Source organism: Mobula hypostoma, chromosome 21 (assembly GCF_963921235.1).
Source record: "Mobula hypostoma chromosome 21, sMobHyp1.1, whole genome shotgun sequence".
NCBI classification, from domain to species: domain Eukaryota; kingdom Metazoa; phylum Chordata; class Chondrichthyes; order Myliobatiformes; family Myliobatidae; genus Mobula; species Mobula hypostoma.
The window spans coordinates 39,393,869-39,412,926 of NC_086117.1; the positions used below are offsets into that span (position 1 = coordinate 39,393,869).

The 19,058-nt window shown below is 41.8% G+C and overlaps 1 protein-coding gene across 2 annotated transcripts in view; it reads right to left on the reverse strand.

Annotated features, from left to right (window-relative positions):
* Positions 1 to 19,058, reverse strand: part of abca2 (ATP-binding cassette, sub-family A (ABC1), member 2) — a 583,930-nt gene that overhangs the window by 23,979 nt on the left and 540,893 nt on the right. For both annotated transcript variants that reach the window (XM_063073801.1, XM_063073800.1), the window contains exons 45-47: positions 13,936 to 14,028; positions 9,477 to 9,579; positions 6,425 to 6,562 (exon numbers count right to left, since the gene is read on the reverse strand). In XM_063073801.1, the coding sequence (XP_062929871.1) occupies positions 6,425 to 6,562; positions 9,477 to 9,579; positions 13,936 to 14,028 (334 nt within the window). The remainder of the gene's footprint in view (positions 1 to 6,424; positions 6,563 to 9,476; positions 9,580 to 13,935; positions 14,029 to 19,058) is intronic.

Here is a 19,058-nt window from a genome sequence, read left to right on the forward strand (position 1 = left end):
CAGGGGACTGCAATAAGATTTCTAGTTCAAGGGGAGTCTGAAGGGAAACTTCTTCACTCAGAGGGTAATGTGAGCATGGAACGAGCTGCCAGTGGAAGCGGTAGATGCCAGTTCAATTGTAACATTTAAGAGAAGTCTGGACAAGTACCTGGATGAGGGGATTGAAGGGATATGGTCTGGGTACAGGTAGGTGGGGCTAGGCAGAAGACTGGGTCAGCAAGAACTGGATGGACCAAATGGCCTGTTTCTGTGCTGTGGTACTCTTATGGCTAACTTCAAACCTATGGCAAGCACTTTGATCATATGAACATTTTTGTTATGTACACTTTTGGTCAAAGGTTTCAGGGAATTCTCTCTTGGTGCCACAGCACAGCTCCAGAGACCAAGGTTCGATTCGGACCTTGTGAAGGGTACACTTCGGTGTGAAGTACGCACACTTCCTCCCACTGCTCCGGTTTCATCCCATGGGTTGGTAGGTTAATTGCCTACTGTAAACGTAGGAGGATGAGAGAAAATCAATGGAGAAGTGATGGGCATGTTTGAGAGAGAAGATGTCACATGGCTAAATAAATGGGGGCAAGAAATTATGAGAAACACAAGATATTTGATAAGCAGAGTGTGTAAAACTGCATGAGGAAACACTCTAATCTCTGAATTCTGCAGTATTTGAACCAAGTTTCAGTCAATAGGATACAAGTCTCCCTTAAGAAACTTCCTTGACCATTGGACAAGTTTGCAATATACACCCTATAAATGTATATAAAATCATCAAAGGTATGGGTAGGATGAATGCACATAGTCTTTTACCTGGGGAAAGGGAAACAAAAACTAGTGATTATAAGTTTAAGGTGAGAGGGCAAATATTTATAAGAGCCTGCGGGAGGTGGGTGAGGCAGCACAGTAATGCAGTGGTTGGCACAAAGCTTTTACAGTACAGGCGACCTGGGTTCAATTCCTGCTATTGTCTGTTAAGGATTTCATAAGTTCTCCCTGTGACCTCGTGGGTTTCCGCATAATGCTCCAGCTTCCTCCCACAGTCCAAGGACCTACCAGTCAGTAGATGAATTGGTCATTGTAAATTGTCCTGTAATTAGACTAGGGTTAAATCGGGGACTGCTGGGCGGCGAGGCTCGAAGGACCGGAAGAGCCTATTCCGCACTGTATCACAATAAATAAATAAAATTCATTACAAAGAGGCTGGTACTTGTATGTACTGAAGTGCCAGAGGAAGTGGTCGAGGCAGGTAAATTACCAACATTTATATTCACTTGGACAGGTACACAGATAGGAAAAATTCAGGGGACACACAAGAGACTGAAGATACTGACAACTGGAGCAATAAACAATTACTGGAGGAACTCAGCAGGTCAGGTAGCAGCGTGGGACAAAAGGAACCGTCGATGCTTTGGGTTGAAATGGCTGAAAATGTCAACAAGTCCCTTCTTCCCACAGATGCTGCTTGAACACTTGACTTCCTTCAGCAGATTGTTTGTTGCTCAAGGTTTAGAGGGATATGGGCCAACAAAACCAAATGGGACTAGCTTGGATGGGCACACTGGGCACAGCATGGAAGAGTCTGGCTGAATGTCCTGTCTGTGTGCAAACCTAAGATAAAGTTGCTCATGATTTAGTAGAACCCATCTGTAAGGTTTTCACAGGAGATTTATTACAGCATTTAGAAAAGGCAAATCAGATTGGGGAGTTGGCAATGTCATCTAAAGTTGACTAACACTAGTGACAGGTGTCTATGTTGGTTCTAAATACATGTGATATCAGTGGTAAAAGTGCAAGAGTTCAGTAGATTGGCATCTTACTCAGATTGGTCATGGACCAGATTCAGAAAAAAATACTTCAGCAACTGTGGTAGTGTCATTACAACGAAGACCATGGTGCCACTGGTTAGGGAGTTGCAGGATTTAGACTGGAGACAATTTTAAGGAATTGGTGGCAGAGTTCGAGGTCAATAATAAAACAGTACACTGTCTCAGCCAGTAGATCTGATGGTACCAGTGACCCAGGTTCAATCCTAATCTCTTGTACCGTCTGTGTAGAGTTTGCATATTTTCCTTGTGCTCACATAGAGTTTACTCCCACATTCCAAAGACATATAGATTGGTCACTGTAAGTTGTCCCTTGTCAAGAAGATTTGACGGGAATATGAGAATGAAATAGGATTGGGGTAGATTTAGTGTAAATCAGGGGTTCCCAACCTAGGGCGCACTGACCCTTTGCTTGATAGTATTGGTCCATGGCATAAAAAAGGTTGTGAACCCCTGGTGAAAATGGTGTTTGATGGTTGGCATGCTCTTGTTGAGTCACAGGGCCTGCTTCTATGCTGTATAGCTAATAACTCCATGCTCAATGACTAATAGAATGTTTATAACAATTAAACTTCCCACTTCACAAACAAATTTGGACATCAGGGATTTGTGAAACTGCTTGGTAAAAGAGGCAGGGTTTTCTGAGAAAGAGAGCTTAAGTGGAGCTGAAGGGGAGTGGCCATGGTTGGCGACTGGATGGCGAAGAAATGGTTTGGAGCTCTCTCACCAAACCTAATGGTTTTAGCAGTTAAAAAAACTGCTGATGATTAAGATCAGCGGAGCTTAATAGATCTGAAGTGAAAGAGCCAGAAATCTGGGAATTGGGTCACTGACAGATACACAGTTCTAAGCTACTTCTGTGTAACTGATCTTAGAGGGAACCTAGGCCCAAATGCTCAGACAGAAATAAATGGCAGTATTTGAGGTTGTTTTTCTTATGCTTTGGCCATCTTCAATGTGGTTGAACTCACTATGAATATTTGGAAACAATAGTTAGTCACAGGCGTAGAAAGAAAGGAGGAATGTGACCACCAGGACAGGCAGCAAACTGCAGACAGGGTGTGCAAAAGTCCCCTGTAGCCAATGCCGTCTCAGACAGGTGCACCATGTTTGTTGAGAAATAAAGCAGCAGCGGCTTCAAGTTCATGGCATTGTGGCTGGCTCTGATACACAACAGGAGAGGGAAAGGTTGAGGTGGGGTGTTGAGCAGTGAGGGGAACAGTCAGGCACTCCTATGGTTGGTTACCTCTTTGGTGCCAAGCTCAAAGATGTCTTGGACTGGGTACAGAACATTCTGATGGGAGAGGTTATTGTATATATTGGTATTAGTGACACAGGTAGAAAGAGGGATGAGGCAAAAAGCAGTTGAGGGATGAGACAAAATGAGCTTGAGAAGATAAAAAGCAGGAACTGTAAGGTCATAATCTCAGAATTTCCCTCGGTGCCCGTGCCAATGAGGTTAGAAATAGGAGGACATGCAGGATGAACGTGTGATTGAAAAGCTGGTGCAGGAGGAAGGGCCTGAGGTACTTGGATCATTGAGATCACTTCTGGGGCAGGTGTAACCTGTGCAAGAAGGATTGGCACACATCCAAACTGGAAGGTGACCAACATACTTACAGGGAGGTGTACTCATATTACTCAAGAAAGTTTAAATTAAGTTGAGAGGATGGTGAGAAATGTCATATCTGTGCAGCAGGTGGGGCGATTGACTCAAATGTACAGGATAAATGAGGGAAATCCAGTAGACGGGGCAGACAGATGGTAGTTAGGGAGTGCGAGAGAACCAGGGAGGGGGCTCTCATTAATTTAATATAAAGCCTCACAGGCAAGTCCGGTAAGACTTGAAAATGGATCAGCACTTCCAATTATGATACAATTTATATTATAGAAAAATGTTGAGAGAAGGGCAGGACAAGATGTACAGATGTTTCAATCGTGATACCGAGAAATGGAAAGGCGGGGTAGGGGGGAGTGGTTCACACTATTGATCAGCAAGAAACAAACAGCTTTACAGTCAATATCCAATGGGTAAAGGAGGTACTTTGGAATAAGATGGCACTGATCACATTGCTGCAGTTATATCACAGGCAGCCCAACAGTCAATGGGAATGAAAAGATCAGATAGGTAAGCACGTTGCAGAAAGCTCATTATGAAAGTGAGCAGTGCTATCTTTCCCAATATTGACTGGGTTTGCCATAGTGCAAGGGGCTTAGATGGGGTGGAATTTGTTAAGTACGTCCAAGAAAGTCTTTGAGATAAAATGTAGAGTGCCCTACTGGGGACAGGACAGTACTTGACCATAGGGAACAGTGACTATAATTCTTGAAATTTCAAGATTCAAGATTGTTAATTGTCATTCTTCAGTGCATGCGTGTAAAGGAGGAGGAAATGATTGTTATTTCTGATCTGATACAGCATTAGAAAACAATAAGGCTAAAGAACCAAATTTTAAAAAACAAGAACACAATAAACATAAATATAAAAACAATCTTATAAAACACGATGTACAAGTAACTATTATGTACATAGACACTAGGTGATGTGTATGCAGTCGTGGTGGGGTGGGTTAATGGATAGAGGTGTTGATCAGCCTAGCATCTTGGGCTTAGTGCGACACACACAAAAAGTTGGAGGAACTCAGCAGGCCAGGCAGCATCTAGGAAAATAGTATAGTAGATGCTTCGGGCAAAACCCTTCCTAGATGCTGCTTGGCCTGCTGAATCCCTCCAGCATCTTGTGTGTTGCTGGGTTTTCCAGCATCTGTAGATTTTTCTCTTGTTTGATCTTGGGGTTAGTAACTGTGTTCCTGGCGTGGATACTGTGTAGCCTCTTCCCTGATGGGAATGGGATCCTTCATGATATTGCAAGCCTTTTATTGGCATCTTTCTGTATATATGTTCTTGTTGACAGCTAGACTTGGTGCCAATAATGCGTTAGGCAGTTCTAAGTACCCAGAGTCCTCCTGTCTGCTGTAATGCGATTTCCGTACCTCACGGAGATGCAGGATGTTAGGGTCCTCTCAACTGTGCATTTGTAGAAGATCGAGAGTATTGATGTGCGTAGTCCAGTCTCCACAGAAATTAGAGGCACTGGTGAGCTTTCCCAACTGGGTAGAATATGTTCTGGGACCATGCCAGGTTGTGTGAGATGTGTACTCCCAGGAGTCTGAAATTACTCAGTTTCCAACGCAGTGCTGCCAATGTAAATAAGGGTGTGAGTGGTGCGAGTTCTCCTGAAGTCGACAACCATCTCCTTTGTCTTATTGACATTAAGGAGAAGGTTATTTGCCTCAAGATAGTTATGAAAAGGAGATAAAATTTGTGTTCAAGTTCAGAGTTGGAATTGGGGTAAAGCTAATTTCAATAGAATAAAAGAGGTCCAAGTGCAAGCTGATATGGAGCAGATGCTAGTAAGAATTCAGGGACAGCATGTACCAGTAAGGATGAAAGATAAAGATGGCAAGATCAGGGAACCTTGGACCATGAAAATTTGACCAGGAAGCAAGAAAACTAGCAGGCGGAGGAAACTGGAATTGTGTGTGTCCTTGAGGAATAAGAAGATGCAGGAGAGATCTTAAGGAATAAATAAGGATAAAATTGGCCATTGAATATCCTTGGTTGGTAAGTTAAAGTAATTCTGTATCAGGAATGACGGGGTAAACAAAAAACAGTGGACTCTTCTTGTGTGGAGCTAGCAGATTGTGGGCAAGGTCCTAAATGAATACTTTTCATCTGTGGTTCCCAAAGAGAAGAACATGGTAGTATGTTCAGGGAGGTTATGCTGATAATATGAAGCATGAAGGTGGAAATGTTGGATATCGAGGGATTCATGTGAGTTAATAAATACCCAGAGCCAAGTGAGATCTATTCCATATCCCTGTGGGCAACAAGGGAGTACAAAGATGGGACCATGATGGAAATACTTGCACCTTTGTTAGCCACTAACGAGGCACCAGAAAAGTGGAAAATAGCTAATGATGTTGGTTTATTTAAGAAGGGAAGCTGGTATAAGCCAGGTAACTACAGGTTAGTGAATTTTAAGTTAATGATAATAAAATTAAGGGATAGGATTTATGTACATTTGGAAAAGTAGTGGTTTACCTGGGATAGTCAGCATGGTCTTGTGTGGAGGAAATCTTGTCTCACTAATTTGACTGAGTTTCTGAGGACGTAACTAAAAAGGATGAAGGCCTGGCAGTAAACGACTATATGAGTCAACAGACACAAATGCCGGAGGAAAATGAGTAGTCAACATTTTGGCCAAGACCCTTCATCTTTTGACTAAAGCATTACTTTAAAATACCCATATTTTAAAATGAGTGAACATTACATGCATATTACTATAGAACATCTTAAAATTTCTGGTTAAAGATGGGAATAATCTGAATGGGAAATTTCAATGGAATGCAATCTGCCACTGCACAAAGCACACGTTACCAACGACCTATGGTGGATGTAGGTTTGCGGTAATATTTCGTGAATGCTAAATATTACTCAGACATTCCCAAGTATTTTAAATATATTATTGGTTATGGGTGAAATCCTTTTGAAGACCCCCAAGTCATCAATACCTTTCTTTTTGTGTTTAAGGATTCACTTACATTGTCTAGCGTGGTTTGACTGACAGAATAATCTTCAATTCCCAGCACATCGACGACTTGCTCCATCTTACTGAAAACATGGGCCAGTGAGATGTTTTCTGACTTCAGCTGGTATTGCACTTTGGTATGGTGCCTCTCCTAAACAAAACACGCATATGTCAGACTTGCAATGTTACACTAAGCTTATAAAATGGTGTCCTGACTGTAGCACTGGAATAATTGGAAAAAGGAGCTGAATTAGGCCAGTTGGTCCATGCACAAAATAATAATAATAATAATCACAAACAAAGCATTTCCGCACAGTCATTCAATCAAAATTATTGCAAATATTTTGTTTCATTCTCCACAATCTCCATCAGCACAGGGCTGTGTGCTTAGTCCCCTGCTCAACTCACTCTACACTAGTGACTGTGTGGCTAAACATTGCTTCAATGACTTATTTGCTGACAACACCACTGTCGTGGGCCAAATCAAAGGCAGTGAAGAATCAGCATATAGGAGAGAAAGTGAAAATCTGGCTGAGTGGTGCCAAAACAACAACATTGCACTCAGTGTCAGCACAATCAAAGAGCTGATTATTGACTTCAGGGCTTCAAGCCGAAAGTTCATAAGCCAGTCCTCATCAGGGACCAAAGGTGGAGAAGGTCAGCAACTTTAAATTCCTCCATGTTATCATTTCAGAGGACCTGTCCTGGGCCCAGCACGTAAGTGCAATTACAAAGAATGAACAGCAACACCTCTTCTTTCTTTGGAGGTTTATGAAGATTCAGCATGACATGTAACACTTTGACAAACTTCTATAGATGTGTGGTAGTGCATATATTGACTGGTTGCATCACAGCCTGGTGTGGAAGACCCAATGGCCCTGAATAGAAAATCATACACAAAGTAGTAGATACTGCCCAGCCCATCATGGGTAAAGGCCTCTCCACCATTGCGTACATCTACACAGAGTGCTGTCGCAGGAAAGCAGCATCCATTATCAGGGATATGCACCATTTAGGTCATGCCCTCTTCTCACAGTCACATCAGGAAGAAAGTACAAGAACCTCAAAATTCACACGACGAGGTTCAGAAACAGTTAATATCCCTCAACCATCAAGCTCTTGAACCAGAGGGGATAACTTCATTGAACTTCAATTGCGCTGTCTTTGAACGGTGCCCACCACCTGTGGACTCACTTTCAATGAATCTTCATCTCATGTTCTTGATATTTATTATTTTATACTATTTTGTATTTCCCCTGTTTGTTGTCTTTTGCACATTGGTTGTTTGTCCGCCCTATTGGGTATGGGTCTTTCATTGATTCTATTGTGATTCTTGGATCTACTGTATATGTCCTCAAGAAAATGAATCTCAGGGTTGTATATGGTGACATATATGTACTTTAATAATAAATTTACTTTGAACACACATGCCAAGTTCCTACTCAATATTCCAATAATAATTGTGTTTGTATTCTACATTCTAATGCTAAATAGATGAAAAAGGGGTCCTGTCTATCTTATAAGATGAAGGTAAAAGGCTTACGGTACTATTGTGAAGAGCATAAGATCACCAACATCATGGCCAATGCTTATCCCTCAATAAACATCATTAAAACAGATTCCCTGGTCATTACCATCTTGTTGTTAGCAAGATCTCTCTATGCACCCATCAGACTCATTGTTATCAACAAAAGCACTTCATTAGCCACAAAGCATTAAGGTCTATAATAATTAAGGGGCTTCCTCACCCAACCCAGCCCCTCCCTCTCCAGTAGCAAAATAACCCTGTTCTGTAAACAAGACATTTAGGAATGCAACATTATTGATTCTTGTTCATGCTGTGTACATACATCTACTGATGCTTCTGGACACATTTTCAGTGATGTTTCTGGAATCATCGGGTGTTTCGGGTCTTTCAACATCATACAACCTTCTCCAGGTGACTCAGGCGGGGCTGATCAGACCCCAGCTTGTGTCCAGATGGCTAGCTACTTATGACTCCATGGCTCTCCTCTTTTGAGCCACAGCCATCTTGAGGCCCTCTCTGACGTATTGGTGGTACTGCGGATGGCTCTCCTCTTCCTCTCTCCCTCAATGCTCAAAATACTGAAGGCTCTAACTAAGTAACGGGCTGCGAATCCCCTACAATCAACCTCCACTGGGAGACACCTCGCTCTCCATATACTGACAATAATTGTTGTCATGGCTTGCAGCTTCCTATCAACCCCTCTCTTCACCATTGCCTCCAGAATTTGGTTAACACCTTCATCAAACTGCTTCCACAGTGAAGTCATGTTAGCTGCAGGCCATTTGATCAGCCTCCTGTTAAACTTCATGCTAGAGGGATTAGTTTGCAACACTTGGAGATTCTGGGCACTATGGGGTGACTCCGGGCCTGGCCCCTCCTTCGTCTCACCAGGTTGGACACCTGTGCGTTGTCTGTTCCTGCTCCCACCAAGCACTTCATCCTCGCTTGGTAATAATTGTTTCAGATTTCCCTCTTTAAACTGAGCACTGGCTCTAAGTGACATAGCAAGTCCTGCACACTTGGAAGTACTCTGAGGTATTAACATACCAAATATTTCAAATGAAAGTAAATATCCCATGGTGCTATTCAAAGAGAATGCTTATTCAAAGGGAATAATATCAATTGTTGCTTAGATAAATTTAAAGACAATGTTGTTGGGATGCCAGAAAATATTTGCATTTCAAGTTACTGGCAAGGGGTCAATGCAACCCCAATTTTTGGTCTCCAAAAGCATGAAAACTGAGTAGTAGTCTTACATCCTTACTCACTACAGAGTCATCAACATCAGGGATTTCCTCTGACATCCTATCATTGTGAAAGGAATCAGGAGATGGAAAGGCTATTTTCTCCTGGGTGTGACAGACCAAGAGCTGATGCAAAAGGATGGGAAGCACATCTAGGCTCTCATGGCTCCTGCAGAGCTAAAACAACTTAAAGGGATGACTTCAGTGTTCTCCGCTCTTTGGTTCAGTCACGAGGATTTAGGCATGAAGGCTACAGCATGTAAGCAGGTCACAGACCTCAGCTTCGGTCATACCTTTAAAACTGCTTCAGGGAAATTTCTGTTGAAAAAACGGACAACTTCTTTTACGTATAGACTGGACTTTGTGCGGACAGTTATCATGTAACCATCACCAAACCTAGGAAACAAAAAAAATGCAAATAAAAACACATCACTTGTTGAAAATGGCACAGCAGATATACATCCCTTTGAACTTCCAATATCATCTGTCAAAAACTGTGGAAAAAGACAGAGAACCAGTAGCATTGGCCCTAAAACTGGGATGTTTGTTTAAGGCCTATACAATATATTGACATTAATCTGCAGTATTTTGACCAATACTACTTGAATCTTGCATAATGCCTAGATTTGCAAGTGAATATACTTTGAAAACTATTCAGAAAAGATGTAATGATATAGGTATTTTTGAAATTAGATGTAATTAAAGAGAACACAGTTACAACCAGTGCCACAGCGTGGCAAGTTATAATATGATGCCTCTCATCCTCCCCACAGCTCCCTCTGCTGCTTCCATTCGTTGTTCACATTACCTTGCATGTGAACTCCCTAAGTCCTCTACCCTCCTGATGTCTGGTTCCAAGTCACTCTGCAACTTGACTCCTATCTCCCACATGTCTTTCATTCACCCCAAATTGCTCATTTTCATGAGGGTTATTTCCCATTCTTTGATTTCCCTCCTTTGGCTACCCTGTATATATTCCATCATTGCTTGGCCACACTTAGAAAATCTTTTATTTAAAATTACCACAATCCCGACAAAATGCGCACCCAACACCCAATACCCATCATCCTCTAACCTCCGGAGTCATCCACCCTTTCTGAATGTTTCTCTACCACTATCACAATGACCTTAATTATATCTTCTATTCACCAAATTATAAAGGATCAACTCCTCACCTATATCTATCATTAGAAGATGAATTTAAAATCCAAAATCACACATATTTGAAGCCCCCCTAGTCAACATTACTAACCTATCATTCAATCCACTTAACCCATCATGAACACACTTAATCTTCTCATCCTTTCTACCCTTCGTTGGATATTAATTTTTTTGCATTGCCTTCTTCTTTCACAGCAGCAACTATGCCAAAGGTTGTCGAAGACTGCAGACAGACATTGATAGGATGCAGAAGTGGGCTGAGAAGTGGCAGAATGGGTTCAACCTGGAGAAGTGTGAGGTGGTACACTTTGGAAGGACAAACTCTAAGGCAGAATACAAAGTAAATGGCAGGACACTTGGTAGTGTGGAGGAGCAGAGGGATCTGGGGGTACATGTCCACAGGTCCCTGAAAGTTGCCTCACAAGTAGATAGGGTAGTTAAGAAAGCTTATGGGGTGTTAGCTTTCGTAAGTCGAGGGATAGAGTTTAAGAGTCGCGAGGTAATGATGCAGCTCTATAAAACTCTGGTTAGGCCACACTTGGAGTACTGTGTCCAGTTCTGGTCGCCTCACTATAGGAAGGATGTGGAAGCATTGGAAAGGACACAGAGGAGATTTGCAGCCTGGTTTAGAAAGTATGCATTATAATCAGAGATTAAGGGAGCTAGGGCTTTACTCTTTGGAGAGAAGGAGGATGAAAGGAGACATGATAGAGGTATACAAAATAATAAGAGGAATAGATAGAGGGGACAGCCGGCGCCTCTTCCCCAGGGCACCACTGCTCAATACAAGAAGACATGGCTTTAAGATAAGGGGTGGGAAGTTCAAGGGGGATATTAGAGGAAGGTTTTTTTTTACTCAGAGAGTGGTTGGTGCGTGGAATGCACTGCCTGAGTCAGTGGTGGAGGCAGATACACTAGTGAAACTTAAGAGACTACTAGACAGGTATATGGAGGAATTTAAGGTGGAAGGTTAAATGGGAGGTAGGGTTTAAGGATTAGCACAACACTGTGGGCCGAAGGGCCTGTACTATGCTGTACTATTCTATTCTATCTATTCTATAAAGCCATCAACCCATTACTCAATAGCTCTATCTCTAGTTTTAAAAATTCTTCAAAAATTCATTATTAAAACCAATCTCTGATATCACTCCCAAAATCCCTATTTATTTCAACGTTTGCATATTTATTCTGTGTCTGCTTTTACCCTAACACACAAAAGGATGTTGGGCTGTTCAAAGTTCCTGAAGAATCTGTGTTGTGCAGTTGGCTATGTCATATAGTAAGTTTTGACTTGACAAGCACTTTGAGAATAATCAGTTTTAGTGGGATCACAAACAAGATAAAAGTCTGCAGATGTTAGAAATCCTTGTAACACACACAAACAGCTGGAGAAATTCAGCAGGCCAGGCAGCATCTATGGAAAAGGGTACAGTCGACATTTCAGGCTGAGACTCTTCAGCAGGACTGGAGAAAAAATGATGAGGAGTAGATTTAAAAGGTGGGGGAGGGAGGGAGAAATGCAAGGTGACAGGTGAAACCAGGATTAGGAGGGGTGAAGTAAAGAGCTGAGAAGTTGATTGGTGAAAGAGATACGGGGCTGGAGAAGGGGGAATGTAACAGGAGAGGACAGAAGGCCATGGAAGAAAGAGGGGAAGAGCAACTGAGGGAGTCTATGGGCAGGCAAGGAAATAAGTGAGAGAAGGAAAAGGGGATGGGAATGGTAAAGGAGAAAGGGTGGGTGGGGGGCATTACAAGAAGTTCGAGAAATCAATGTTCATGCCATCAGGTTGGAGGTTACCCAACTGGAATATAAGATGTTGTTCCTCCAACCTGTGTGTGGCTTCATCGCAACAGTAGAGGAGGCTATGGATAGACATATCAGAATGGGAATGGGAAATTGAATTAAAATGGGTAGCCACTGGGAGATCCTGCTTTTTCTGGCAGATGGAGCATAGGTGCTTGGCGAAGCAATCTCCCAACCTGCATCGAGTCTCACCGATACACAGAAGGCCACACCGGGAGCATCGGACGCTGTATATGATCCCAGCAGACACAAAGGTAAGTGTCACCTCACCTGGAAGAACTGTTTGGGGCCATGAATGGTAGTGAGGGAGGAGGTGTATCACTTGTTCCATTTGCAAGGATAAGTGCCAGGAGGGAGATCAGTGGGAAGGGACTAATGGACAAGGGACTTGCATAGGGTGTGATCCCTGCAGAAAGCAGAAAGTTGGGGGGGGGTGATAGGGTTTCCTTTGGGTCCTCATCTACCATTCCTCCAGCCTCTGCGTCCAGCATATAATTCTCTGTAACTTCCGCCATCTGCAACAGGATCCTTTCACCAAGCAAATCTCCCCCACCCCCCCAAACTCTGCTTTCCGCAGGGATCGCTCCTTATGTGACTCCTTTGTCCATTCATCCCTCCCTACTGCTCTCCCTCCTGGCACTTATCCTTGTACATGGAACAAGAGCTACACTTGACCCTACACCTCCTCTATCACTACCAAACAGTCCTTCCAGGTGAGGTGACACTTCACCTGTGAGTCTGTTGGGGTCATATACTGTATCCAGAGCTCCCAGTGTGGCCTCCTGTTTATCTGTGAGACCCGAGGCAGGTTGGGAGACTGATTTGCCGAGCACCTACGCTCCATTCGCCAGAAGAAGCAGGGTCTCCCAGTGGTCATGCATTTTAATTCCACTTCCCTTTCCCATTCCAATATGTCTGTCCATGGCCTCCTCCATTGTTGTGATGAAGCCACACTGAAGTTGGAAGAACAACATCTTACATTCCATCTGGGTAGCCTCCAACTTGATGGCATGGTCATCGACCTCTCGAACTTCCAGTAATGCACCCCCTTTCACCATTTCCCATTCCCATTTCCCTCTCTCACCTCATCTCCTTGCCTGCCCATCACCTCCCTCTGGTGCTCCTGTCCCTATTTCTTTCTTCCATGGCCTCCTGTCCTCACCTATTAGATTCCCCGCTTCTCCAGCCCTGTATCTCTTTCACCAATCAACTTGCCAGTTCATTACTTTACCACTCCCCATTCCGGTTTCACCTATCACCTTGTCATTCTCCATCCCCTTCCCCCACCTTTTAAATCCACTCCTCATCTTTTTTCCTCCAGTCCTGTTGAAGGGTTTTGGCCTGAAATGTCGACTGAACTCTTTTTCATGGATGCTGCCTGGCCTGCTGAGTTCCTCCAGCATTTAGTGTGTGTCGTTTAGTGGGATCACCTTGTCTTAGGTGTGAAAGTTGCCTTCTTGTTTGTTTTGGATATGCAGTAAATATACAACTTGTCAGAATATCACTGATCGTCAAGCATGATTCATGCAAAATCCACTTGCCCGCCCAGCCTCTCTCCATGTAGACAACTTGAGAAAGGGTGTCAGACAGCAGACACAGTGGAGCCATCACTGTGTAAATTGGGGGGCAGTGGTGTCAACAGTGCTCATTACCAAAGTGTGAAGTTTATTTTTGATTCTTTTGATTCAAAAGAACTCTGTGCCAAGAAAATGAAGAACAGTGTCATTTAAGGGAAACAGGGAGCTGACTGCGATCAGGGTTGGAAAAGCACTGGAATGTGAAGTTACCGGTTTTTCAAGTGCTGAATGCTGCCAAGACACCTGAACCGCCCATTTACCATGATTGCCAGTCTTGTGCACAATGCCTCACATTCCTCCATGCTGTGGACATAAAAGGAAGCAAATTAGAAACAGCAAGCTACTTTCTACTCGCATGTCATAACACAGTCAATAATGGAGAGAAGGATATATTCTTATCTGGCTCATTGGTCATCAGTTTTACTCACTAGATGTTTTCACATTTTCTTCCTACAATTCAGTTCACTGTGTGGTTTGAATTGGAAGTTCATGTGCATTGATTTTTTTTAAATGGCCACATAACTGAATTGCTAAAAAAAAGGCAAAAATCAACTAAAATTGAGTCTGAGTAATCAGTAGTACACAAACCTTTTTTCTACAATTTCAATTCTCTTTCAGAAACACAATTCACCTTCAAAAAGGTACTAGATCCTTTTCCACTTCAATTAAGCCTGAAACGTAGTTTATATTAAGCTCAAACATCTTTGATCAGCAAAACTATTCTACCTATGAACACATTTCATTACACATTTGTATACAAATTCCACCAACAAATAAATAAGTATTTAATTTGTCATAGAGTCAGAATTGTTCAACATGGAAACAGACAACTCCACCCACCAAGTCCATTAACTATAAAGCACCCATTTACAGTAATCCTATTTTATGCTGCCTACACATTCATCAGCTCCTCCCAGATTCCACTGCACACTACACAGAAGGGGCAATGTACAGTGGCCAGTTAGCCTACTAATCTATCCCAGGCTCAACATATCAATGCAGTTACAAAGGCGGCACAACAGGGGCTATATTTCATTAGGAGTTTGAGGAAACTTGATATGTCACCATAGACTCTCACATATTTCTACAGATGTACCATGAAAAGTATTCTAATTGGCTGCATCACCATCTGGTATGGGGGGGGGCACTGCACAGGATCAAAATAAGCTGCAGAAAGTTGTAAACTTAGTCATCAGGACATCTTTAAGGAATGATGCTTCAAAAAGGTGGCATCTATCATTTAAGACCCCCATCACCCAGAACATGCCCTCTTCTCATCCTACCATCAGGGAGAAGATACAGGAGCCTGACGGCACACACTCAATGATTCAGGACAGCTTCTTCCCCTTCGCCATCAGATTTCTGAATGGATAATGAACCCACGAACAACTGCCTCACTACTGTTTTTGCACTATTATTTAAATTAACACACACAATTTTTTTTTACTGTTATTCACTGTTTTTATTATGTATTGCAATGTCCTGCAGCTGCATAAGAACAGATTTCATGACATATGCCAGTGCTATTAAATCAGAGTCTAATTCTGATGTTAATTCCATTGCGATGTGGGGAATAAAAAGGAAAATCAGGAGAAGGTGCACGTAGTCACAGGGAGAACATGGAAACTCTACACCAAAGATTGGGACTGAACCTGTGCCACTAGAGCTGTGATGTGCGGCTCTAGTAGTTTTAAGGCTCTGGAAGTGCTTTAAATATCAAATCTTTTCACTGTTTATAACTGCAAATATAAAGGACAGAAGAGATCAAATTTCTTTATGCAGAAGGTGATGGATCTCTGGAATTATCTACCACAGAGAACCAGAGACTCAGCTGTTTTCATAAAAAACCAAGATCAATCAACTTCTGGATGTTGAGATCTGTCTGTCTAGGTACCATATCCGATGTGGACATCGGTGACTGTGGTTTTCCATATAGATCTATCCCTCGTTCTTTGGATGACTTTCATTTCCTCGATGTGTAGCCGCCTGGCTATGCTTTTGATGTACATAAGCCAAGGTCTTCCTCCAGGTTTGCTCCCCTCGATCTTTCCAGAGAGAATGAGTTTTTCTAGTTCATCTTTCCACGTGATGTGTCCTAGGAATCTGAGTTGTTTTTCTCTTATTGTTGGTATGAGTGATCTAACCGCTTGGGCTCTTCTGAGAACTTCTTCATTTGATGTGTGTGTAGTCCGTGATATTTTTAACATTCTCCTATAGAGCCATAATTCAGCTGCTTCTACTAGTCTCTTTTCCATTGCTAGGGAAATGGTCCAGCATTCACTTCCATAAGTCAGGATAGAATAAATGTAGCACTGCGTATTCTGTTTTTAGTGTACATGCTCGTCTTTCTGTCTGTTAATATGGTCTTCATTTTTTGGAAAGCTTCTTTCACCATTGCAACTGTGGGGTGTTGAGATAGCCAACAGAAATAAGGACAGTGTAGGAAAGTGGTACAAAGATAAAAGATCAAGCTTGAACTTGATAAATGATGGGGCACATTCAAAGTGCAAAAGAATCTGCTCATGCTGCTATGTCTTATTGTATTATCATAAAAATAAATGAAACCTATCTTAGATGAAGAGCTGATAATCATTTTGTAAAGTACAAACACTGACACAAGAGGCTAAATATAATTTTCATTGGATGCAAAGAAGGAGAACATGAGGAAGTTTAAAAATGAAAGTAAACATCAGCAGCCTCATGTATACCTTGCAAAAAAGTTTTTATCATAATACTTCGGAAATAAATTAGTTAAATATTAAATTTAAAATATATTAATTTTATTTAAATTAAATATAAAATTTAAAGAATGAAATGCGGAATGAATGAAAAAGCCACAGTGCTACAATGTGCTCAGGCTTGAGGGAGTAACAAAAATGATTTCAGAGATAAAGAACACAATTGAGAGGACTCGGTAAACACACTACTTACACATCCACATGCACAAACATTGCTTTGTAATTGTGCTGGGTGTGTATACTTCAATGTCTTTCCCCAGTAGACCGGTATATTCTAATAATGGGCCCTAAAGGGTTAGTTTTATGGCGCCTTCTCCGTCATACACAGTGAAATATTCAATTTCTTCAGTAATGGGGATGTGTAAATGTGTATATATTGTTTATATACTGTATTTAAGGTAGATACTCCTGGCTATTTTGTAACTGTGGGGTGCATCATATTCTAATTCATGTGTAGTCTAAGTTAACTTTGTGGGTAATTAAAGATCGTACATCCTGGTGCCTAATAAAAGAGGGTCATCGCTCTCAGTGGGAGAAATAGATATCAGAGCTGCCAGGAGTTCACACTGGACAAAATAGCATGGAGCTATTAATGTGTTTCCTGGTAAATATCTTTTTGTAAATATTGACATCTTTCTCTTTGCTATTTTTTCTAAGTTTGACTTTTGACACACCTAATAAACGCCCTTGCATAAAAGTGCTAAGTGACTCCAGCCATTTATTTGGTCATAACCCATGGAGCTCCAGTTATGCGGATGTGCTGGAGGAGATAGGATCATCTTTATAAACAGAATATATTATATGGGGATCTTATGGATATCCTTAACATCATAAAGATGAAAAACAGAGTAGATAGTGAGAATATGCTTCTTTTGATAGAGGAGTCACAAAATAGAAGGAGCAACTTTTTTTACAGTGCTTCACACCTGGACTCCGCAACCCGGTATTGTGGTGGAGATGGTTTCAATTGTAATATGGGGAACAACAGGTCCAGCATAAATAGACAGCTGAAAAGAACAGCTTTTTATGAAAATAGGTTCTGGAGAAATTTGTTGAAAGGAAAGAAGCTGATGATCAGCATTCCAAAGATTTGATGGAAGTGTCTATGGAGGTTGTGGCTGCACAGGTTGTCACACTCCAAAATTCAAGGCAGTTTAGTGCAACTGGCACATGCTGGAAATGCAGATATATGTATACAATTTAAAAAAGATTCAGGTGAATTAGGGAACAATAAGACAATAAGACAGTTAACCAATCATTAAGGGACAGAATAATGTTTCAATCTTGTGACTAGTACAGAGAAGTGTTGACAAGTGGATGTGGCATACTTGCACTATGCTACGCGGTTACACAGGAAATTTTTAAAACAGAGAAAAAATAATACCTGTATACTATACATGTATGGATTGAGGACTGGTTAATAAAGGAGCCATTAGTAACTCTAAATTACATCCCAACTCCTATACTCAATGCTCTGATTTATAAAGGCCAGCATACCAAAAGCTTTCTTCACCACCCTATCCACATGAGATTCCACCCTCAGGGAACTATGCACCATTATTCCTAGATCCCTCTGTTCTACAGCATTCTTCAATGCGCTACCATTTACCATGTATGTCCTATTTTGATTAGTCCGACCAAAATGTAGCACCTCACATTTTTCAGCATTTAACTCCATCTGCCATCTTTCAGCCCACTCTTCTAACTGGCCTAAATCTCTCTGCAGGCTTTGAAAACCTACTTCATTATCCACAATGCCACCTATCTTAGTATCATCTGCATACTTACTAATCCAATTTACCACCCCATCATCCAGATCATTAATATATATGACAAACAACATTGGACCCAGTACAGATCCCTGAGGCACACCGCTACACACCATCTTCCAATCTGACACACAGTTGTCCACCACTACTCTCTGGCGTCTCCCATCTAGCCACTGCTGAATCCATTTTACTACTTCAATATTAATGCCTAACAATTGAACCTTCCTAACTAACCTTCCATGTGGAACCTTGTCAAAGGCCTTACGGGAAGTCCATACAGACAACATCCACCGCTTTACCCTCGTCAACTTTCTTAGTAACCTCATCAAAAAATTCAATAAGATTTGTCAAACATGTCCTTTCATGCACAAATCCATGTTGACTGTTCCTAAGCAGACCCTGTCTATCCAGATAATTATATATACCATCCCTAAGAATACTCTCTATCAATTTACCCCCCACTGACGTCAAACTCACAAGCCGATAACTGCTAGGTTTACTCTTAGAACCCTTTTTATACAATGGAACCACATGAGCAATATGCCAATCCTCCGGCATCATCCCCATTTCTAATGATATTTGAAATATTTCTGTCAGACCCCCTGCTATTTCCACACTAACTTCCCTCGATGTCCCAGGGACTATCTTGTCCGGACCCGGAGACTTTTCCACTTTTATATTCCTTAAGACCACCAGTACTTCCTGTTACGTACCCCGTACCTGGGTTGTCAAACCAGCAGAAATGGACCACTTAGTTGGAGTCTGGATTACTGGAACTAAGAAAGTTTTATTAAAGAAATAACCAACACAGTACTCTAATAAAAAG